This window comes from Caretta caretta, chromosome 1 (assembly GCF_965140235.1).
Source record: "Caretta caretta isolate rCarCar2 chromosome 1, rCarCar1.hap1, whole genome shotgun sequence".
In the NCBI taxonomy this organism is placed as follows: Eukaryota; Metazoa; Chordata; order Testudines; family Cheloniidae; genus Caretta; species Caretta caretta.
Genome location: NC_134206.1, coordinates 233,701,661 through 233,726,750, shown reverse-complemented (window position 1 = coordinate 233,726,750; position 25,090 = coordinate 233,701,661). Strand labels below are relative to the sequence as shown.

Sequence of the window (25,090 nt, the reverse complement as noted above, 5' to 3'; positions counted from 1 at the left end):
AACCGGAGGAGACGACGCCGAGCAGCTGGGCAGGGTCCGCCTCTTTCTTCCCTTGCGGCCGGGGTTGATATTGTCTTAGCTCCGCACGACACAGGCTGCTGCTGCTCCGGCTCCCTCCTGCGCCACCTGTCCCAGCCCGGCTGAGCCATCCCCACACAGGTGGGTATCGCACTGTACGGCTGCGCTGGCCCCTGCTCGTGGGGGGGGTGGGGGGGCTTTAACGGAAGGGACGAATCCCCCCTTTTCTCTTTTATCGGGCCTGGTTTGTGGGCCTCTAGGCGGGGTACAGCCCCCTCAACCCCCAGCTTTTGAGGGTCAGGCTCTCCTTTGCCTTGTGCATTGCTGCACTGTCCCACCCCTGCTCCTTTGTAGCCGCAGGGCCCGCTTGATGGGATGGCAGCAGGATGGGATCCCACTTTGGGGAGGGGGGGCGGTCGCCTCTCCTTTGCAGTATAGCGCTGCTGCTATTTAAAGAGCAATGGGATGCAGGCAACAGACCCACCCGTTGCACAAGGCCCGGTTAACACTGAGCCCTTCGGGAAGGGTGCAGTTTCTTTGCCAAATTCCCTCCCCCTTGCTGTCTGCGAGGATGGATCATGGAGGTGACGGGTCGCTTTTCTCATGGCATTGCAGTGTCTCCCTCCCAGGATGGGTGTGTGTGTGTGTGGAACGGCATGGAAGAGAAAATACTGCCCCCCCCCCCGGCGCCCCTTTTTTCTGGCCTAGAGGCCGGAGCAGTGAGCCCCGCCTGAAGGGCCCCCCAGCGCCTGGCTACGGGCGGGGTGTCTCTCCTTTAGAGCCCGCGGCACCCGGCTAACACGCAGGCGCTCCCCCCACCTGCGGGCGGGGAAGGATGGCTGTGCCGAGGGCGCTCGGCACCGCTGCACGTGCAGCGACCTGGGGACCAGCCGCGTGCCCTTGCGCCGCTTCTCACCCACAGGCCGCTGGCGGGCGGCGCGCGCACGGCGGGGGCGCGGGTGGGGGTGGGGGTGGGGGGGGGGGTAGAAGGAGTGAGAGATGAGCTGGCGTTTGCGCGCGCACGAGGCGGATCCGCTCCTGCCGCTGCCGCCTCCTGGCGCGTGGCCGGGCCCGCGCAGCGCTGTCCGGGGGGGGGGGCAGCGGCAGCCCAGGGCCGCTACACCAAAGAGGAGCCGTAAGACGTGATCCCGTAGCCGAAGCGTGGGCTGAGGACGCCGCCTCCAGGCGCTGTGGGCATGGCGAGAGCCGGCGAGGCGCGGAGCAAACCGCATCCTGCCCTGACTCACGCCCTGGCTTGCGTGACTCGGGAGACGAGCGGCCGTCTCCACCCTTCCTGACCTGACTGCCCCAGCCGCTGAAACGCCTGTGGCCCCCGCTCCCACCTCGCCTCCCCCCTCCAGCATCACTGGGATGGCACGTTTGGGGCATTTAGGTCCTTTCTGAGCAGACGGATCCTGCTCGCGGGTCCTATGCTGTTGGGGGGGAAGAACGATCAAAAACCAACAGGACACCCCTTTGGTAAAGTTAGAAAAGGGCAACATTAAGATTGCCTGTGCAATCCAGCCCCCTTGTCCCAGTGCCTTATGAGACAGTCTTTAGTTACATGGTCACATACTATTTTCCCCCAGGCTTCATTCAGGGACTGGGTAGCTGGGCCTCAAGCCTTATTTTCTGCCTTCTGTCCAAATTCTGCAATGAACACTACATTATTAATTTCCTGCTGGGTGTTTCTGTGGTGCTCTCACCGTAGAATCAGATGCTTTACAAACACTCGTGACTTTATCTTCACAACAGCCCTGTGAGATTTGCTGGTGTTATTCCCCCTATTTTATAGGTGGGGAACTGAAGCACAGACAGGTTAAGGCCAAAATTGTCAAAAATGCTCACTAATTTTGGGTATCCATTTTGAGATCCATAGGGCTGGATTATTTTCAGAGTATTTGGCATTTTTATTGCAATTGATAATGTTCAAAAAAGCTCTAGTCACGTTTACTTGCAGTTGTGAGTATTCAGCGCTTCTGCAGATTTGGGACCCTATGTCTCATGTTGCTCATGCAGAAAATGAGGGACATGCATTTCGTGACCACCTGTGAGAATGTTAGTTTAAGCAACTTGCCCAGCATCACACAGAAGTTCTGTGGCAGAGGCTGGGATAGAATTTAGTTCTCCAGGGCAGCCTTCAGATGCCTTAACCAGGAAACCGTCCTTTCTCTTCTAGTAAACCTCTGACTCATTCAATTTCTGCAACATGTGAAGGAGAATGAAACAACACTGTTTCTGTATAATGAATATTTTTGTCTGGTTTCATTTCCCCCCTCTGATTCCCAGTGTGCCGTAGGAAATACTTCCTTGAACATTGTACATTGAGAATTGAAATGATGCAAGAGTTCTTGCCTCTAGTATATTAGCTGATTTAAAGATTGTTTTGCCCTTGACTTGCATGTGGATCAAGAGAAATACATGAGCATTGGGACAAATTTTCCAAAGCAATCGCTAATTTTTGGGTCCCAAAATCTTTTGGGCAATCACAAATTTTGACTTACCTCCATGGACTGGCACAGATTGATACACAAGTCACCTAGGTATCTAGTTGATCAACCACAATTATAAATTCTGGCTCCAATCCCCTGTTGTCATCACTAGAGCTCCATGCACGGGCAGGAGTCAGCCCTCATGGAGAAGCTTGTAGGACCAAGGTCACTGTTTGCAAATATATACTGGAGTGTGTGTATGTGATTACAAAACATAGGGACCTAATATAGAGGCTGTCTTTAAATATTTGGTGTGGGAAGGGAAGCGATGGGAGAGAATCAGAGGATAAAAGACAAGTCTTAGTGGTGCTAACTTACAGGTTGAGCAAAGGAGGTCTCTGATGCTAAATAAAAATGAATGCCATGTTAACTCAGTTCTAGCACAGTTTATTATATGCAAATGGATTGAAATATTAACATTTCTACATCAAGCCACAAAGGCAAAAAAGACTCGCCATGTATTTGGAATGAAGGGAGCAGCAGGGAGCCATTTAAGTAAATGGCACTGTATTTATTCAATTTATTTGAGCATAAGCTTTCGTGAGCTACAGCTCACTTCATCGGATGCATAAAGTGGAAAATACAGTGAGGAGATTGATATACACACAGACCATGAAAAAATGGGTGTGTGTATATAAATCTCCTCACTGTATTTTCAACTTTATGCATCCGATGAAGTGAGCTGTAGCTCACGAAAGCTTATGCTCAAATAAATTGGTTAGTCTCTAAGGTGCCACAAGTACTCCTTTTCTTTTTGCGAGTACAGACTAACACAGCTGCTACTCTGAAACCTGTATTTATTCAGTGCCTTCCATCCAGAAGGTTTCAAAAGATTTACAAACTTATAAACATGCATCTGACGAAGTGGGTATTCACCCACGAAAGCTTATGCTCCAATACGTCTGTTAGTCTATAAGGTGCCACAGGACTCTTTGCCGCTTTTATAAGTAGTTCTTAACCCACCACTGAAATGCAACTATCACAAAGCAGCTGTCTTAACACCTCACAGCAACAGTGCATATAGAGAGGAAAAAGTACATTGTATCCAAATGAAATTAAGGTGACAATTTTAGGTGGGTAGAGTGTAATTTTTGAAATCGAATTGGACAATGCCAGCAATGCTCATGCGTCTGCCTAGTTGGTTATATAAACGACTGTTTTCAGTAACTTGGAGATGTATATCTATATATGGCACTTTTATTTGTAAATTTCAGCGTTGGAGGCTAAAGTAGCTATTTATTTTTAATATGAAGAACTTGGGAAATGTGATTGGGTTTAATCTATAGGGTTTTGTATGTGTCTCTCTTTTCTTGCAGAATACAATGGCTACTTTACAAGAGAAACTGATTACACCAATTGCAGCAGAATCCACCCACCCTAACAATAAGATCACTGTAGTGGGGGTTGGCCAAGTTGGAATGGCCTGTGCCATCAGCATTCTTGGAAAGGTATAGTTCAAGAACAATATGAAGTGAAAGTAATCAGAATTTTATTGTGCTACAAAGTCTGATTGACTTCTTTGTGTGAAAATGGAGATAAATATGACAGACTAATGTGAGAATAGTCTGATTAATTCTGTACATTCCTCCTAAATGAGCCCCTCTGCTCCATGTGAGGCTCATCTTCTCCTTGTGTTTATTCCCAGTTTCTCTCCTCTGACTCTTATAGTTGTCTCATGTTCAGGAAAAGGTCTGATTGTCCTTTTCCAAAGCTGCCTACGTTGCAGGCCGCCAGGTTGGCTTTGTGTACAATGGGTCTGCAACCCCTTGCCAAACTTTTTTTGCTGTTGATTCTTCCAATGTTCCAGGCCTTTGGGAAATGAGTCCAGAGTCTGCTACTTGATAGCAGGGCTGTCAGACCGGGGAAAGAACTTAAATGGAGTCAGACCAGAGATCATTGTGAAATGTGCTGTGGACACCAAAACTATACACACTCAACTTACTACGTTCTTCATTCATCCAGGGCCTGATTCAAGGCCCAAATGAAAAGACTCCCATTGACTTCAGTAGGCTTTGGTTTAAGCCCTTATTGGCTAGTTGTCCAACTTTCACTGTAGAATTTTTAAAGTAGCTAAAATTGAGTGCCAAATTCTCAGATCATGATTCTGATTTCCTGTTGCCCGTATTCAGGCAGATCTCCCATTGCCTGTTTAAGGACTGACTAAACCAGGGGTCGGCAACCTATGGCACGCGTGCCAAAGATGGCACGCAAGCCAATTTTTAATGGCACACTGCTGTCTGCCGGGGACAGCAGCGTGCAATTAAAAATCCTGCCCAGCCCGGCCCGCTCCTCTCCAACCACCGCTCTCTCCTTGCAGGGCAGGCAAGCTTCCCTCTTCCCCCGCCTCTTCCCCCAGCAGGCAGGGTTCCTGCCCCTCCTTCTGTCCCTCCCTGCAGCTGATCAGCTGACAGCCCAGAGGGAAAAGTGGAGCCGCAGCGCGCTCTCTGCTCCGGGGACCTTGGGGAAGGGGATGGAATTGGCATAGCCCCTCCAGCTCCCTGCCATGAGCCGCTCAGGGCAGGAGGCTGGGAGCACCCCCACGACCCCAGCCCACGCCTCCAGCCTTCTGCCCTGATCCCTGAACCCTCCTCACACACACTCAGCCCTCTGCCCTCACCCCTGCACCCCCCACACATCCCAGCCCCCCACAAGCCCAGCCCTGACTCCGGCACCCCACACACATACCCAGCCCCCCAGCCTCCTGCCCTGACTCCAGCACCTCCCACACCCCATGCCTTGACTCTTGCATCCCCCACATCCCCACCCCCACCCTGAGCACCAAACGGGAGCTCCTGCACACACACACACCCATATTCCCACCTGCACCCCTCGCACCAAATGGGAGCTGCCCAGGTAAGTGCTCCACACACAAACCTGCCCCAACCCTGAGCTCCCTCCCTCATTCTAGCTCCTGGTCAGACCCGGCACCTCAACCCCAACCTGCTCCTTCACCCCCAGCCCTGTTCTCAGTGTACTCCTACCCTCACCTCAATGCAGAGAGAGGAAGAGAATGGGCCAGGGAGAAGGTAGGTACCTACTCTATGTGGACAGGGCTGGGACTGCAGACCGGCAGCGGGCTGAGCAGGGCCGGCAGCCGGGACCCTGACTGGCAGGAGCTGGCAGACGGAACCCCAGACCGGCAGCAGGTTGAGCCCTTTAATTTAATTTTAAATGAAGCTTCTTAAACATTTTGAAAACCTTGTTTACATACGACAATAGTTTAGTTATATAATATATAGACTTATAGAGAGAGACCTTCTAAAAAACGTTAAAATGTAGTATTGGCACACGAAACCTTAAATTAAAGTGAATAAATGAAGACTCGGCACACTGCTTCTAAAAGGTTGCTAACCTCTGGACTAAACCCTCAGTAAGGCCCTCAGAATTTGACCCTTTGTTTTAATGGGCAGAAGTTTGGAAGTAGCTGTTTCCTTTTTTCTTACTTCGTTTATATTTGAAAAATAAATTGGGAACTAAGGGCCAGATTTTTTAAAGGTATTTAGACACTTAAAGATGCAGGTAGGCACTTGGTGGGATTTTCCAAAATATTGATTTCAATGTGAGTTAGGTACCTGTATTACTTTGACAATCTCACTAGATGCCTATCTGCAACTTAAAGCACCTAGGTCTTTAGATTAATTTGGCTGTGAAGTCCCTTGTAGGAAAGAATTTAAATGTGGTTAAGTCCCAATAAAAGTCAGTAGGGATAGATTTAAGCATATGCTTAAGTCATTTTCTGTATTGGGGTCTTACTTATTGAGGGTCAGATTTTGAAAAGTATGTAGGTACTTAAAGATGAAGACAGGTGCTTAGGCACTTTTGAAAATCCCTCTAAATATCTTTAAATATCTGGCCCTAAGAACCTGATCCTGCAAATTGCTCTCTCTAGGCCATTTCTGCATGGAATAGCTTACAAGATCAGGGCCCAAAGCCATGCACATACCACTAAACCTTTAGAATGTATTTAAGGGACATAGAATTAACTTGAGAAGTTAATAATTAACAGTGACTTAGCCATAGGCCAACGCATCAAAAATACAATATACTACTGTAAAACTTAAAACAAAATCCAGAATTTTAAATATCAGAAATACCCATACATACAAATTTAAAAGAACATAAGCCAATTAAAGCATATAATCACCACATCAATTTCCTTTTCCTTATTTTAGCAGCTGACCACACAAATAGGGTAACCACTTGAATCACAGATACATTGCCAGTTCCTAATAAATATTTTGTTTTCTGAGAGGTGGTAGAAAAAGGCATCTGGAACAAAAACATGGATAGACATTTTGACCTCAAGGGAAATACAAATTACAATATAATAAATAATGGAGTAAGTCTTCTACCTGTCCAGAGCTCCGTACATTTCTCAGTGCCAGTATATCTGCCTTCTAAGCAATTTGTCTGCATAGATTGAAAGTGGAGAGCTCTGAAAGCCCTCCTTAATTTGCTATTGGACAAATTGTCTAAATATCTGGAATATCCATGAATCCTGTTAACAAGGGGAAACCAAGGTGACATCTTTGTAACGGAAACAACTGTCGTGCTTATTAATATCCTCTAACCTCAACTTGATTAGGGATTTCGCATTTTTAAATGTAAATCTAATCATTCCCAATTCTGAGAGGACTTTAACCAAGGAAATTTACATGAACAGGCCCTACTGATCTGTTCCTCTAAGTATAGCCTTGGCCACTGCTGTGGGTGCATACTATGAGAGCAAAGCCAAAAATTAATATTATGGTATTGCACTTTGGACAGAATAGAAATCATACCTGTCTCAGCTCTAAGAAGAGCAGCTAGGATATTATTTGGGAGACGAAGAAGCTTCCTAAGAAATTTGTTTTGGATCAAAGAATCATAGAATATCAGGGTTGGAAGGGACCTTAGGAGGTCATCTAGTCCAACCCCCTGCTCAAAAGCAGGACCAATCCCCAATTAAATCATCCCAGCCAGGGCTTTGTCAAGCCTGACCTTAAAAACTTCTAAGGAAGGAGATTCTACCACCTCCCTAGCTAACATATTCCAGTGTTTCACCACCCTCCTAGTGAAAAAGTTTTTCCTAATATCCAACCTAAACCTCCCCCACTGCAACTTGAGACCATTACTCCTTGTCCTGTCCTCTTCTACCACTGAGAATAGTCTAGAACCATCCTCTCTGGAACCACCTCTCAGGTAGTTGAAAGCAGCTGTCAAATCCCCCCTCATTCTTCTCTTCTGCAGACTAAACAATCCCAGTTCCCTCAGCCTCTCCTCATAAGTCATGTGTTCCAGACCCCTAATCATTTTTGTTGCCCTTCGCTGGACTCTCTCCAATTTATCCACATCCTTCTTGTAGTGTGGGGCCCAAAACTGGACACAGTACTCCAGATGAGGCCTCACCAATGTCGAATAGAGGGGGACGATCACGTCCCTCTATCTGCTCGCTATGCCCCTACTTATACATCCCAAAATGCCATTGGCCTTCTTGGCAACAAGGGCATACTGCTGACTCATATCCAACTTCTCGTCCACTGTCACCCCTAGGTCCTTTTCCGCAGAACTGCTGCCTAGCCATTCGGTGCCCAGTCTGTAGCTGTGCATTGGGTTCTTCTGTCCTAAGTGCAGGACCCTGCACTTATCCTTATTGAATCTCATCAGATTTCTTTTGGCCCAATCCTCCAATTTGTCTAGGTCCCTCTGTATCCTATCCCTGCCCTCCAGCGTATCTACCACTCCTCCCAGTTTAGTATCATCCGCAAATTTACTGGGAGTGCAATCCACACAATCCTCCAGATCATTTATGAAGATATTGAACAAAACCGGCCCCAGGACCGACCCCTGGGGCACTCCACTTGACACCGGCTGCCAACTAGACATGGAGCCATTGATCACTACCTGTTGAGCCCGACAATCTAGCCAACTTTCTACCCACCTTATAGTGCATTCATCCAGCCCATGCTTCTTTAACTTGCTGACAAGAATACTGTGGGAGACCGTGTCAAAAGCTTTGCTAAAGTCAAGAAACAATACATCCACTGCTTTCCCTTCAGCCACAGAACTAGTAATCTCATCATAGAAGGTGATTAGATTAGTCAGGCATGTCCTTCCGTTGGTGAATCCATGCTGACTGTTCCTGATCGCTTTCCTCTCCTCTAAGTGCTTCAGGATTGATTCTTTGAGGACCTGCTCCATGATTTTTCTGGGGACTGAGGTGAGGCTGACTGGCCTGTAGTTCCCAGGATCCTCCTTCTTCCCTTTTTTAAAGATTGGCCCTACATTAGCCTTTTTCCAGTCATCCGGGACTTCCCCAGTTCGCCATGAGTTTTCAAAGATAATGGCCAATGGCTCTGCAATCACAGCCGCCAATTCCTTTAGCACTCTCGGATGCAACTCGTCTGGCCCCATGGACTTGTGCACGTCCAGCTTTTCTAAATAGTGCCTAACCACCTCTTTCTCCACAGAGGGCTGGCCATCTATTCCCCATGTTGTGATGCCCAGCGCAGCAGTCTGGGAGCTGACCTTGTTAGTGAAGACAGAGATAAAAAAAGCATTGAGTACATTAGCTTTTTCCACATCCTCTGTCACTAGGTTGCCTCCCTCATTCAGTAAGGGGCCCACACTTTCCCTGGCTTTCTTCTTGTTGCCAACATACCTGAAGAAACCCTTCTTGTTACTCTTGACATCTCTCGCTAGCTGCAGCTCCAGGTGTTATTTGGCCCTCCTGATTTCATTCCTACATGCCCAAGCAATATTTTTATACTCTTCCCTGGTCATATGTCCAACCTTCCACTTCTTATAAGCTTCTTTTTTATGTTTAAGATCCGCTAGGATTTCACCGTTAAGCCAAGCTGGTCGCCTGCCATATTTACTATTCTTTCAACACATCGGGATGGTTTGTCCCTGTAACCTCAACAGGGATTCCTTGAAATACAGCCAGCTCTCCTGGACTCCTTTCCCCTTCATGTTAGTCTCCCAGGGGATCCTACCCATCCGTTCCCTTAGGGAGTCGATGTCTGCTTTCCTGAAGTCCAGGGTCCGTATCCTGCTGCTTACCTTTCTTCCCTGTGTCAGGATCCTGAACTCAACCAACTCATGGTCACTTCCTCCCAGATTCCCATCCACTTTTGCTTCCCCTACTAATTCTTCCTGGTTTGTGAGCAGCAGGTCAAGAAAAGCTCTCCCCCTAGTTGGCTCCTCTAGCACTTGCACCAGGAAATTGTCCCCTATGCTTTCCAAAAACTTCCTGGATTGTCACTTCTAGTCCTGTGGGATCATTCTATCCCCATATGTCTCCGCCATACAAAAATTCAGTGCGCACCTGGCCTCAAATAGTCTAAAGGCTGGTGCAATTAAGTTGTCCCCATGAATTCTGGTGTAATGTAACACTGCTTGCGTTGAATTTGAGGCCTTCTCTTTTGTTACCCGAATATGTTTATCCCACAATCCATTTTCGGAGAACCAGATACCCAGGTAGGCAAAAGAACTAATTTGTTGAATATATTGCCCATCAATCTTCCATTTATGCAACCTCCACCTTCAACTAAAATCATTTACTTTAGTTTTGGAGTAATTTAGCGAAAGGCCCTCTGTTGACAGTATAAACCAAATGCATTTAATATACACTTTAGTCCCACTGATGTTTGTGATAATGGACCCATATCATCTACATATAATAAGACGAACGCTAGTTAATTCATGATTTTAGGGGGGAAATACTGATCCACCTTCTATTAACTTGACTTTACAAAAAAACTTAAGAAAATTCACTGTTTCTGGTACTGTGCTTTTAAAATAGTATGTCATCAGGAAGAAAAGGAGTACTTGTGGCACCTTAGAGACTAACAAATTTATTTGAGCATTTATTTATTCGTCTCTAAGGTGCCACAAGTACTCCTTTTCTTTTTGCGAATACAGACTAACATGGCTGCTACTCTGAAATATGTCATCAGGGTATTTTTTAAAAATTCCTTTAAAATTGTTCAAAGGTTTTTCTCCTCCCCTGTAGATGTTTAGAAGAGACTGCTCAGCAAGGGAGAAACTGATGTACCATGCAGGGAAAACAGTGATATTAACCATGCACAGATAACATAAATAAAAAGTTATAGTTATTTTTCATGTTACCAATAGTGATAGAAAACCAGTTCAATCATGTGGAAGTATGAAATGTCATGCCAAATCATTAATTCATCATGAAATATCCTCAGGATGTTTTTTAAAAAAACAACACATTGTGCTTGTCTTTCTCCATCTGAACTCAGCATCATTCTTGCTGGAAAAGCAATGATATCTGTAAGACTGGCAGAGTGGGAACCCAGTAGAAGTGACTGTTAACCTCTTTATTAAAGAAGGATGCATACTGGTTTATAGTCCTAAGAAGAGCTCTTTATAGCGTCAGATTCCACCCTAGGAATCACTGGCATGCCCCTCCCATTAAAGTCAATGTGAGTTGCATGTGCATAACAAGTGGTAGAAATTGACCCTTACAAATTTTAAGCCAGTTTATAGCTGGATGGATTTAGTCCCTTTCACTGGGCTTCAATTCTGTCAGTGGAACAAATGGCATCACTTTTCATCAAGATGGCTACCTCCAGCATTTCGGCTCAGAATTGGCATTTCTTCCTTACAAATTCCACTTGAAATTTAAAAACATGTTTGGAACAAACTGTTGGTGGGCGTTGAGCCATCTTGTTAATTGTGCCGTGCTTTATGAACTCTCAGACTGTTGGACTCCAAAAAATGGATACTGCCTTCAATTAAGCCGTAGCCTAAATTTTGCACTTACCCAGTATTATCTTAAAATCAGGTGTACGTGCAATGAGTTTGATTCTTTTTAGCACATCAAATTCATCACCATCCATGTGACATTATTAAAATTATTGTTCAGAGTTCATTTTTTCTGGTATAGCATCTCATTTAATATACACATGAGTGGTGTTAATTTTATTCTTGAAGGAGGTTGTGTTTTTCACCTCTGCTTCTAGTTAGCAATAAGAAGTCACTGAGACCTGTGTGCTCTTTCAGAAGAACTTGAAATACTTTTGCCACAGCTTTAAAGGTGAACTATATCTTTTTGTAAAAGCATTTAAACTGTATCTGTGTCTTACCTTGTAGGCTTTATTTATGTGAGTGCTATCGTTGAGCCAAATTCCTCTCTAGAATACACCAGTATCAATCCGGCAAAGCCATTGGAGCTATTCCAGATATACTCTGGTTTCATGAGAGAAGAATTTGGCTCCTAACTTCATTGGGTCTACTAAGATAAAAAGGGTCACAAGATCAAGTATCTAAATGTCCTAGATCTTTAAAAGAACGTAGATGTAGGTTTTGTAGGCCTAATTCTGATTTCACTCATTTTTATCAGTTTTACACCTGTGTAATCAACCTACTTCACTGGAGTTATTCTTGATTTACATTCATACAACTGAGATCAGAGTTTGGCCCTGCAAATGATTTTTAAAATGAAGCAAGATTCAAGTACAAGCCCTTGGAATTTTCCTGCAATAGTTGGTGGTATTGGCTGTGGACGGAAGTTGCTCTGAGTGCAATAAAATAAAGTGATTTGTAACTAACATGGTTTTAAAATACGTACTTTTAAATCTTAATACACACATTCTATGTTACTGAATTTGAGATGCCTTTTAAAAATATAGATAGTGTCATGTTATGTTTGCTTCAAGTCTTTCTATTTTCAAAGCACTTTGCAAACACTAACCAGTCAAGCCTCATAATGATACAGGAACCTATTATCAATTTTACAGAGGAGCAGACAAGACAGAGATGCTTGCTTGAGGGTAAAGTTTTCAGAGTCACCCAGGTGACTTAAGATGCCCATTTTCAAATGGACTTCGGCACATAGGGCAGTAGTAGAGAGAAGTCCTGAACAGAGTTTCAGTATACTTTTATTGGCATGACAAGCTATACAAGTGATGCCAAAGTTTCTACAACAACAAAACAGTAACAGAAAATCCAAACCACCACTGCCACAACCAAGTGTATCTGCCAGAGGGAGATTAAATCCTAAAAGCATCTCATATTTTAGTCATTGAAGTAGAAAGTGTCTATCATGCCTCCAAAATCTCTGAAAGTTTAGGGAGTGGGAGAACTTTTGAAACTATCTCCCCCTGCTGGACAACAACCAAATGTGGCTGAACTTAAGTTTAACAAATTGACACTGTTTTAGCAGTCCAGGTGGGGAGAATTAGGAACAGTTCTGATTTAGAGCTGGTCAAAATATGGTGAATATTTTTTGTGAAAACTTTTGACCGTGTCCAATTTTAATTAAAACTTTGATTAAGCTGGTTGAAGCAGTATTCTGTCACTGAATGTTAATTTGAGGTAACTGATAGCAATGTGAGTTTTCCATCAAAAATCTGGCGCAAATACTTGAAATACTGTCTTGCTTGGATATAGAGCAGAATGTAATTCTTACAACTAGTACAGAGAGTTCAGCATATTTTTCTAAGTAAATCATAGAATCATAGAATATCAGGGTTGGAAGGGACCCCTGAAGGACATCTAGTCCAACCCCCTGCTCGAAGCAGGACCAATTCCCAGTTAAATCATCCCAGCCAGGGCTTTGTCAAGCCTGACCTTAAAAACCTCTAAGGAAGGAGATTCTACCACCTCCCTAGGTAAATAACTAAGGCCATGTCTACACTCCCACTTATGTCAGCAAAACTTATGTCACTCAGGGGTGTGGAAGAAAACACCCCTGAGCAACGTAAGTTTTGCCGACATAAGTGGGAGTGTGCATGGTGCTATGTCAGCAGGAGAGCTTCTCCCACTGATAGAGCTACTGCTCCTCATTGGCAGTGGTTTAATTATGTCGATGGGAGAACTCTCCCATTGGCATAGAGCAGCTACATGAGAAAGCTTACAGTGGCGCAACTGCATCGGTACAACTGTGCCCCTGTAAGGACTCTAGTGTAGACGTAGCCTAAAATCTTGTAGTGTCTAAATGACAAAGGGGAAGCTCCAGAGTAAGGGTTTGTGTCTTTTTCCTCTGAACAGGGAAGTGGGAAATGTAACCTGAATAGTAAACTTTTACTGTGCTTTAATAAGGGTTTATAATACTTTTGCTATTGGAGAGTGTTTTTATGTGTCTTCACCATCAGAACTGTCCCATGCTCCCATTCTTGGTCTAGTGATTCAGAAGAGATTCTTTACCAGAGTGTGACATCAATATACTCTATAAAGAGCTCCATATAAAAAGTAATGATGTAGTTTAACTCAACAAAGGAAGCTTTGAAAAACAATAATATAATAATACACAGTGAGCCCTTTGTGTGATATCAATATTGTATTCCCTCCACTCCCCTCACAGAGCCTTTGTGATGAGCTTGCTCTGGTTGATGTTTTGGAAGACAAACTAAAAGGAGAAATGATGGATCTGCAACACGGGAGCTTGTTCCTCCAAACTCATAAGATTGTGGCAGACAAAGGTAAACTTGGAATCTTTTAAAATACAGATATACTGTAAATTTATGGGAAATTAAATAATGGGAACACACTCAGGGTCTTGCATTCTGGCAACAAGCTCAGGGCTTGATGTTACCTGTGAAAGTTGAGGCTCAGGTTAAGACTTAGGGGAAAAGAGCAGAAAATATATTTAAACAAATGAGGGGCATTCCGCTAAAACTGGAACCCCTTCGATTTTTCAAAATCTACATCACTTCTCCTTTTCCCATCACTAATTAACACTGAACTGTGCATCTGTAGTGGATTTCAACCAAGAATCATAAAACAGATATTAAAGAAACTTCAGAATCCCTGAGAGGTGGAGAAAATACGAACCTTATTTTATAGGTGAGAAAGCTGAGGCCCAGAGGCGCTAAATGACTTATCCAAAGCTACAGAATTCCAAAGTTGAGACCAGAACCCTAAATCTCTATGTCCTGATTTGATCAGTAGATAACAACACCATCTCCTAAGAAATTGTGTGGACCTATTGAGATTGAACATTTTTCATTTCTGGCCAGAGTATTTTACACAGAGGTGGAACTATTTAGAGCTGTCTGTAGTTGCACATTGCTCTTGACGTGACTATATTCAACTGTGTTCTGTATTTTTCTCCCCTTCTCCTCTATAGATTATGCTGTCACAGCTAATTCTAAGATTGTGGTAGTAACTGCAGGAGTTCGTCAGCAAGAAGGGGAGAGTCGCCTGAACCTGGTCCAGAGGAATGTGAATGTCTTCAAATTTATTATTCCTCAGATTATCAAGTATAGTCCCAATTGCACCATCCTTGTGGTTTCCAACCCAGGTAAAACAGTGTTTTAATTTACAAAGTAGAATTCATGAGTTTTATAGAACTGGCCTTTAATTTGAAGTTCTGCCTAGTTACAGTAGGTATGTAGAAATGTGTGTGTCTTCTGTATAGAGAGAGTTCTGTGGTGACCGCTACTAGTGGTGAAATGCAAACATGATTTACATTTACTGTGGCTGCCCTGTGTACGCAGGACTTTGAACTGTGTTTGAAAACCCTGTTTGGCATTTATTATGTTTCAAAGCTCTACATATATTGGCTTAAAAGCTGCTGGTAGTTTAAGCAGCCTGGCTCAGAACCATGAGTGTGAAAGAAGGTGCAATTTCAATCATTCCTTTTTTTAACTTAATTATAGCTTTTATGAGCACCTAAGCATCCAGATGCAAAGATATGACTATCTGTCTGAATGACAAATCCAGCTTGAGAATGTATTAACATCATTGACTGATCATAAACACAATACTGAAATGTAAAATTAAAAATTTCCTTGAATATAGTTTCAGGAAAAGTTTGTGCGTTGAGGACAAACTTCAGACATCCTGGATTTCTGTTCCGCACACTCCTTAACTTCGCTTTTACTGAGATTGTCTGGGGAAGTAAAGTTAGAAGCATTTGAGTAAATATGTACTAGAGAGTGCATTAGGATACAAAAGATTGTACATGTTCACACTATAGCTTTTGCACTGGAGGATCCAGACTGGCCATTAATGCCACATTTATAGACACCAGAAATACCTGAGAGAGAGAAATGACAAGCTATGTCTGCTGTTCTGCTCGGGTTCCTTTAGACCCAAGCTGAGCAATACATCACTCAAGAATGTGCCATCAGTTAGGAAGCATGGGAGTTAGGGTGTCATAATAGCATTCTTACAGTAAGGTTAGATATTCTCTAGAGCAGAGGTGCACCATTTCACAAGTGCTGATGTTTTTTAAGCTGCTACCTCAGTAAGTGAAACCCAACTATAAGAGCTTAATATAGATGAAAGTTTCACATTCCTATTTATAAAAGTTATTCAAAGATTAAATTGGTTGTCGCTCACCAAAAAGTTCTGGGAGAGGAGAAGTATGTGTTGTGGGTTTTTTTGTTTGTTTTGTTTTTACTGTGCCCTATGCTTTCACCAAACTTGTAGTGCTCCTACTTTCCCCGTCTTCTGTGGTTGGAACTATGGATGATGGTACAGTACAGTGGATCTGGGTGCCTGGCCTACATGGATTAGGATGTATATCCCTGACATTCTGCCCCCTGTTTTGAGTAGATGAGTCCTGACAGGATCAGGAGTAATCTGCCTGGTGGCTGTTTGTGCAGCCATGGCTAATCAGGAGATGGGCTGTCGTTTGCACAGCAATAACTTGCACCATGTCTGCACTACGGGCACTTGGGACCTGAGTTTTGCAAGTTATGTAACTCCCAAAACAAATTATTGGCCTTTGAAGTCCAGTCATTTGGTTCTAAGGCAGGACTTGTCATTACCATTGCCTGTCTTTCTCAGATACTGTTCTAGTTTCTTTACCCCTTAGTTTGTTATGTATTTAGGTTTTTTTGGCCATTCCCAAATAGCTTCTTAATTTGAGCTGCCTGAAAATATAGTAGCACCATACAGTCTAATCCATAGAAGTCACTTAGTGCCGTGATGTAAATTAGGCAGTCCTCGTCCAAAGGCACAGTTCTACGCAGAAGTATCTTGTTTTTCATGTACAAAATATATTGTAAATTATATGAAACAAGAAATGTGCCTTTGAAAGTTCAGATATGTTTTACTATAAATCCATTTACTTGAGGCACATTTAAGTTAGATTCTCAAGTGGAAGGCAAGATCTCCAAACACAACAAACTCCCTGGAATATTTAACTAGCCTAACTCAGTTCCTGTGCCCATGGGGCCCAATTTCTTTCCAGCCATACCGAGGAGAAATGTCTCCTGATTTTAGCCTCCAGGACATACCCTCCAGTGAACTCCTAAAAAATGGCTTTTATAATTGCAAACAGAGCCCCAAGATTCCACAAGTGAGATAAGCTATCCTATCCTCTACTCTGGTTAGGCCCAAGGTGCTTTATACAAGTGAACCAAGCTGCACACTCTGTTTCTCTGACTCATAAGAGGCACTAAGGCAGTAATTTAAGTAAATCTGCATATGACTAAGTTAATCACCTCATTGTCTTTATTCTCTTTTCCAGTGGATATATTGACCTATGTCACCTGGAAGCTAAGTGGGCTGCCCAAACATCGTGTGATTGGAAGTGGTTGCAATCTAGATTCAGCTAGATTTCGCCATCTGATGGCTGAAAAACTTGGCATTCACCCCACCAGCTGCCATGGCTGGATCTTAGGAGAACATGGTGATTCTAGTGGTAAGGAAACACGTCTGCTGTCTTTTGGAATGAGAAACACAGATAAATAGCTAATGCCTTGAAAGTGGTGGAAAGTCCTGAAAGAGCTGGTACGTGCTGATACTTGGTCAGCTGTTTTCTGTGTATGTGGGAGTACCAGATCTAATTTCTCAAATGATGGAACAGTTGTTTAGTTTTTTAATGTCATACCCACTCCCCCTCTCATATTCTTTTATGGTGGTCTATGTAAAATTATGGATCACTAACCACTAATTCCAGCCTTTATAAATATATAAATAAAAAAACCTCTGTGTCCCATAACAATGACCGTGGTTGAGATTTTCAAAGAATAATGGAAGATATGTAATTGAATCTTGTTTTGAAAATACCAACTCTTTCTTCCGTCTGAAGCTGAACCTTAAGAGTTATTGGTCACTCAGTAGTTGCCTGTGATTTCAGTAACGCTCTTTTGAGACTGCAATATTTATGCTCGGAAGGTTAACAGCAGAGTTTCTATTACTGTAAATCACCAAAAATGCTGAGAAGTTCTGATTTAAGTCAAATACAAACAGTATTTTGGTGTATATTTCTCAATACTATTTAAAGAGAATAATAATAAAAGATGATAACAAACAGAAGACCCACGTCTGGGTTTACAGACACCAGTGTGCAGTTCCATAACGAAGGGCAGAATTTGGCTGATTGTATGCAAACACTTTGTGTTCATACTTACTGCTTCTGAGTATGGCTGCTTCCCCCTTCCCCGCATTTATCAGTGTTCACCGGACCTTAATGGATCAGAGGATGAGTTCTCCCTCACCACTGAAGTTTGTGTTATATGAGGGAATTGCCATTCTGGGGCTCGCATGAATCCTCTTCCTTTGTAGATAGATGTGTTCCACTCTCTATACTCAAGACTGGAGGATGAGTGAGCAGCCTCCATGAAGGCAGACCCCAGTGCCTCTGTGTGGATCAACAAGCACTAATTTCTCTCTATTGTTGCCTTGCCAATGCCTCCCAAAGCAGTATCTAAAATAAATACATTTTGAGGAGTTACAGTTGAGGTGGGGCAAATATCCATTTCCTAGGGTTATAAACTGTCTTCCAGATTTCAAGCCAAAATAAATATTAAGAGCAAGTTGTTAACCCTTCAAAGGGCAGAGAGCATTGTAATTAAAATATTGCCAGATATGATGCTAATCATTTTATAGCATTTTCCCCTCTCACCTACCAGAGCTCTTGGAACCCAGTACAGTGAAATAATAACAGATACAATACCATCTTAGCTGCTACTTTGCCTATCAAATAATAGGCCAAAACCTTAACAAAGTGGAGTGGGGAGGAATTGTAATCGTAACTGAAACTTACATACTCTCTCTGACATGTATTACAGTGGCTGTTTGGAGTGGAGTGAATGTGGCAGGCGTTTCCCTCCAGGAGCTTAACCCGGCCATGGGTACTGACAAAGACAGTGAGAATTGGAAGGAAGTCCACAAACTGGTGGTTGACAGGTACAGTGAGTGGGGAATAAGGTGGAGCATGATATTACAAGTGTCTAAAGCACTTTTTTTCCACTTTAATCACTTTCAGTAGATCTTGACTGCACATTCATTTGGGTGTTTGCATTTGCAAATGTAAGAAGACCTGATCTAAACATAAAGTTACACTGGTTTAAGTAGATGGTTTAACATCATGCCATCAGTTAAACCAGGGCAACATCTGTATGTAGATGATCCCCAACTCTTACAGGGCCACATCCAGAATGTGTTTTCTCCTACGAATAGTCCTTACTCACTGAATTAGCCTCATTGACGTAAATGGGACAGCTAACTATATGAGTAAAGACTAATGCAGGATTTACAGGATCTGTGTGTGTGTGTGTGTTTATCAGGTTTCAGAGTAGCAGCCGTGTTAGTCTGAATCCGTAAAAAGAAAAGAAGTACTTGTGGCACCTTAGAGACTAACAAATTTATTAGAGCATAAGCTTTCGTGAGCTACAGCTCACTTCATCGGATGCATACAGTGGAAAATATAGTGGGGAGATTTTATATACACAGAGAACATGAAACAATGGGTGTTACCATACAGACTGTAACAAGAGTGATCAGGAAAGGTGAGCTATTACCAGCAAGGGGGGGGGGGGGGGGGAGGACGGGGGACGGGACACCATTTTTAGTGATAATCAAGATGAGCCATTTCCAGTAGTTTACAAGGGCAGTAGGAGGGGAAATAGTTTTACTTTGTGTAATGACCCATCTGCTCCCAGCCTTTATTCAAGCCTAAGTTAATTGAATCCAGTTTGCAAATTAATTCCAATTCAGCAGTCTCTCGTTGGAGTCTGTTTTTAAAGGTTTTTTTGTTGAAGAATTGCCACTTTTAGGTCTGTAATCGAGTGACCAAAGAGATAGAAGTGTTCTCCGACTGGTTTTTGAATGTTATAATTCTTGATGTCTGATTTGTGTCCATTTATTCTTTTACATAGAGACTGTCCAGTTTGGCCAGTGTACATGGCAGAGGGGCATTGCTGGCACATGATGGCATATACCACATTGGTAGATGCGCAGGTGAATGAGCCCTCTGATAGTGTGGCTGATGTGATTAGGCCCTATGATGGTGTGCCCTGAATAGATATGTGGACACAGTTGGCAGTGGGCTTTGTTGCAAGGATAGGTTCCTGGGTTAGTATTTCTGTTGTGTGGTGTGTGGTTGCTGGTGAGTATTTGCTACAGGTTGGGGGGCTGTCTGTAAGCAAGGACTGGCCTGTCTCCCAAGATCTGTGAGAGTGATGGGTCATCCTTCAGGATAGGTTGTAGATCCTTGATGCGTTGGAGAGGTTTTAGTTGGGGGCTGAAGGTGATGGCTAGTGGCGTTCTGTTATTTTCTTTGTTGGGCCTGTCCTGTAGTAGGTAACTTCTGGGTACTCTTCTGGCTTTGTCAAGTCTGTTTCTTCACTTCAGCAGGTGGGTGTTGTAGTTGTAAGAATGCTTGATAGAGAACTTGTAGGTGTTTGTCTCTGTCTGAGGGGTTGGAGCAAATGCGGTTGTATCGTAGAGCTTGGCTGTAGACAATGGATCATGTGGTGTGGTCTGGATGAAAGCTGGAGGCATGTAGGTAAGAATAGCGGTCAGTTGGTTTCCGGTATAGCATGGTGTTTATATGACCATCGCTTATTAGCACCGTAGTGTCCAGGAAGTGGATCTCTTGTGTGGACTGGTCCAGGCTGAGATTGATGGTGGGATGGAAATTGTTGAAATCACGGTGGAATTCCTCAAGGGCTTCTTTTCCATGGGTCCAGATGATGAAGATGTCATCAGTGTAGCGCAAGTAGAGTAGGGGCATTATGGGACGAGAACTGAGGAAGCGTTGTTCTAAGTCCGCCATAAAAATGTTGGCATACTGTGGGGCCATGCGGGTACCCATAGCAGTGCCGCTGATTTGAAGGTATACATTGTCCCCAAATGTGAAATAGTTATGGGTGAGGACAAAATCACAAAGGTCAGCCATCAGGTTTGCCGTGACATTATCGGGGATACTGTTCCTGACCGCTTGTAGTCCATCTTTGTGTGGAATGTTGGTGTAGAGGGCTTCTACATCCATAGTGGCCAGGATGGTGTTATCAGGAAGATCGCTGATGGATTGTAGTTTCCTCAGGAAGTCAGTGGTGTCTCGAAGATAGCTGGGAGTGCTGGTAGCGTGGGGCCTGAGGAGGGAGTCTACATAGCCAGACACTCCTGCTGTCAAGGTGCCAATGCGTGCGATGATGGGGGTTTCCAGGATTTCCAGGTTTATGGATCTTGGGTAGCAGATAGAATACCCCTAGTCAGGGTTCTAGGGGCGTGTCTGTGCAGATTTGTTCTTGTGCTTTTTCAGGGAGTTTCTTGAGCAGATGGTGTAGTTTCTTTTGGTAACCCTCAGTGGGATCAGAGGGTAATGACTTGTAGAAAATGGTGTTGGAGAGCTGCCTAGCAGCCTTTGTTCATATTCTGACCTATTCATGATGAGGACAGCACCTCCTTTGTCAGCCTTTTCCCCTTGTTTATTTCCCCTCCTACTGTCCTTATAAACTGCTGGAAATGGCCCACCTTGATTATCACTACAAAAGGTCGTTTCTCCCCCCGCCTGCCTGCTGGTAATAGCTCACCTTTCGTGATCACTCTTTTTACAGTCTGTATGGTAACACCCATTGTTTCATGTTCTCTGTGTATATAAAATCTCCCCACTGTATTTTCCACTGTATGCATCCGATGAAGTGAGCTGTAGCTCACAAAAGCCTATGCTCTAATAAATTTGTTAGTCTCTAGGTGCCACAAGTACTCCTTTTCTTTTTGTGTGTTTATCAGGAGACAGTATGGTGCTGTGGGAAGAGTAGAAGAATTGGAGTCAGAAAATTTGGATTCCGTGTCTGGCTCTCTCCTTGACTTCCTTTTATAAAATTGGGCAAGTCACTTACCCCTTCTCTGCTTTACTTGCCCCATTTATAAAATGAAGAGAATGCTTTTGTAAAGTATCCAGAAACGCCAAGGTTAAAAGTATTAAATATTGGTGTGTTTGATATGTGCATACTCACTGTGTGATGTTGACTTTTTAGGAGTTTTCGTGTGTATGTATATATAAAATGTATAAAATTTATTAGCTAGACAGTGTCATTCCAATTCTTTGCTGCAATGATTTCATTGACTAAAGTAAAGAATCTGTGTTTTATATTCTCTGCTTACCATCACAAAACAGTACCCTGTTCTTACCATTATTAGAATACGTACTATGTAATACCTAGCACTAGTATAATTGGATTAACATATTGAAAATATGGATTATGCAAACTCCACTCATCTCCCCGTGCTAAAATATTATTGAGTAAGGATATTAAGTTCTATAACTAAATGTATTGCAGTACTTCAGCCATTTTAAAACGTTACCTCAAGACTGATGTAGTATTCAGAAAATGTCTTGAAAGCCACCTTAATATATATAATTATGTCTTCTTCACCTTTCTCTTAGTGCCTATGAAGTGATAAAACTTAAAGGATACACTAACTGGGCCATTGGCTTTAGTGTTGCTGATCTAATTGAGTCTATGCTGAAAAATCTGTGCCGGGTTCACCCAGTGTCAACCATGGTGAAGGTAAGAGAGACTTAAGTCAGCTGCTGTAGTTTATTCTGGTATGATGACTGTGTTATATGTGCATGGACTCTACTGAATTTGCTAAATTCTTGATGAAGGAATCCTTGTAAAATGATACTACTCTATGAACTTGAAAAGAACTAGAGATAGTATTATAATGGAAATTACTATTGTAGGTTTGAAGTCCACTAACTGAGATGACCTTTCTTCCTCCTCCCCCCCCCCCTTCCCCCGGGAATTGTAAAGAGAATGTATTGCCTTTACCCAGTGCAAAATTTTAATTTGTGGGCCAAATTTTCTCTGGTGGAGTGCAGCTGAATCTGAGGGAGGATTTGCCCCAAAGGTTTGAAAATAACTCTAAAATTCCAGCTGGGACTCCATATGATCTTCTTGGCAGAGGTTGTCTGGGCGGGGAGCTGAATCAACATTTTGGGGGCTGCACCAGCCAACTCTAGGTCCCCCGACAGAGCAGAGGTTGTGGGTACTTTGAACTGTTGCTTTCATCTCAGAGCCAATCTCAGGAATGCCAATCATTTTATTGTAAGGGTTTCTAACTAGCTATATTTTCAAGCTAAGGGCAAATGCTACGTTCAGTCACGTTGGTGCAACTCTAAAATAACTCTGAGGTCAGTGGGTTTACTCTGGGTTTATGCCAATGTAACTGAAAGCAGATTTTGGTTTTTAGTGTCCTGTTTGATCTACTTTCTGTTTGTTTGTGGCAGGGCATGTATGGCATAGAGAATGAAGTCTTCTTGAGCCTTCCTTGTGTGTTAAGTGCCTCTGGATTAACAAGCGTAATCAACCAAAAGCTGAAGGATGAGGAGGTGGCTCAACTCAAGAAGAGTGCAGATACATTGTGGAGCATCCAGAAAGATCTCAAGGATCTGTAATCTATGAATGTTAACTTCCAGCAGTATAAAAACTGCATAGTGTGTGCATATATTGGCTTTCTAGTTACTGTCCATCTCTGGAGCTAATATTTCATTGATCTTCCAAAAGTGAAATGAGCTTTTGTCCACAGCAACTAAACATATGCTTGTTGTAATGTGCAGACCTTATGAACAAATAAAATTTAACTTTCAAATATGCTTCATTCTCCTAAGGAGTCCTCATTTCCAGTGGTTATGATTTTCCAGTTATGCATGGAAACTTTCTCCAATCTTGCTTTTCGTGTGTGTGTTGTGTGTGAAGGAGGCAATCCCTACTAAGATACTCAATTCACACAGGAGGAGGAGTTAACATTTGGTATTATCCATTCTCCTAAATCCAAGTACTGAATAAGGGAAATTCATTCCCAGATTTTCTTTTCATTAGGGCACCCTCTCTATCCCTCCCCAAGAAATGAACCATAAAAATGAGGTCTGGATTTGTCTGTGTTCAATTCAAGATTTGTTTCCCTGAAAACACTAGTCTGTGACCCCGAGGTACTTTTGATATAATTTTTGGTCTGATATTCCACAAACCATCAGGCTGGAAACAGGTGCTTTATATACTCAGACAGTTGCACATTTTTGGTTGTGAAATGTTGAACCTTAACAATCACATTCTGATATTGTTGATTTGCTTTTTATCCCTACTTTAAATCTTTGTGTGCTGTTTAGTGGCCTCTGTCTTTGAGAATTACTAAAACTAAATATCAGTGTTTTATGCTGTTTGAAAACCAGAATTCCAGCCTTCATAGAATATAAGTATAAAGGATTTGAGTCCAAATTCTCCCTTAACATATAAAACAGGCAGAGTTGGGCACTTAATCTCTAATTAGATTTTGAATGCTAAAATCGTGTGGGCAACACTGTTTCAGATGTGCTGTATTGGACAAAGCAGTGTGAACATTTACAAAGTAGAAGTGATTAGTGTGACAGATCATGCAGTTTCCTGCAGTATCCTTGAGACACTGTTGAATTAAATTTAAGTATCTCTGGAGTCTTATATTAATGCAAAGGTTAGGTATTGTGGGACGGTATTATGTGTCACCTCTCTGGGGGGCTGATGTAATGTGAACTCTGGGAAGTGTTTTGAACTTCAGAGGACAATACTGAACAATGTGCCAGACAAGAATGGATTTTGGGACAAACAGTGTTAAGTGACAGGTTTCAGAGGAACAGCCGTGTTAGTCTGTATTCGCAAAAAGAAAAGGAGTACTTGTGGCACCTTAGAGACTAACCAATTTATTTGAGCATGAGCTTTCGTGAGCTACAGCTCACTTCATCAGATGTTATACCGTGGAAACTGCAGCAGACTTTCTGGGGCCATCTAGCGGGAGGTGGATGCAAATTCCCCACCTCTGGTTATGCAAAAACCCAGCCTTTTTAAGCTATGCCCTAAGGAATGAACTATTGTCTGCTGATTACGTATTTTCCAGAGTCTCAAGATCAAAGCCCAACCTGTATAAAGGAAAGACTGCACTGTTCATGGGGGATTCTGTTTCTGAGCTAAAGCGGTGGAAAAACCTCTTTGTCAGGTTTGAAGGACTCCTAGGAGAGCTCCACTGGAGTTAGGGGTGGGAGGTGGGGGTGATCTCTGGAGGGAAAGAGAAGTGCAGATGCAGGCCTGTTTAGGCAGTCTGGTTTTCTGGAGCTATCACTGTGTAGGCAGGAAACTGCAGTCTGGAATAACCCTGGTCAGGAGGGGGAGAGATGCAAGTCTCCACCCAAGAGAGAAGACTGCTGAGGAGCTGGGAGGTGGGTGCCCTCGAGGGACCATAGAGTGGGAATACAGGTGAAGTTGCCGTGCACTGTGAAAACTAGGGAGGGCGGGGTTAGTTTCTGACCATCTCTCTTGCACTTCCTTTTGGTTGGTTATTAACAATAAAATAACCAGGAGCTGATGCATTGTCAAAAATTGATTTACATAGTGTCTGGACCAGAATAGCTTGGC

General features: G+C 43.2%; 1 protein-coding gene across 1 annotated transcript; it reads left to right on the top strand.

Annotated features, from left to right (window-relative positions):
- LDHB (lactate dehydrogenase B) lies at positions 1 to 23,301 on the top strand. The gene is made up of 8 exons (XM_048826494.2): positions 1 to 159; positions 3,827 to 3,958; positions 13,822 to 13,939; positions 14,587 to 14,760; positions 16,939 to 17,112; positions 18,485 to 18,602; positions 22,090 to 22,213; positions 22,936 to 23,301. Exons 2-8 carry the CDS (start codon positions 3,833 to 3,835, stop codon positions 23,101 to 23,103), a joined length of 1,002 nt encoding a protein of 333 aa, XP_048682451.1. The 5' UTR covers positions 1 to 159; positions 3,827 to 3,832; the 3' UTR covers positions 23,104 to 23,301.
- Positions 23,302 to 25,090: the final 1,789 nt, after the last annotated feature.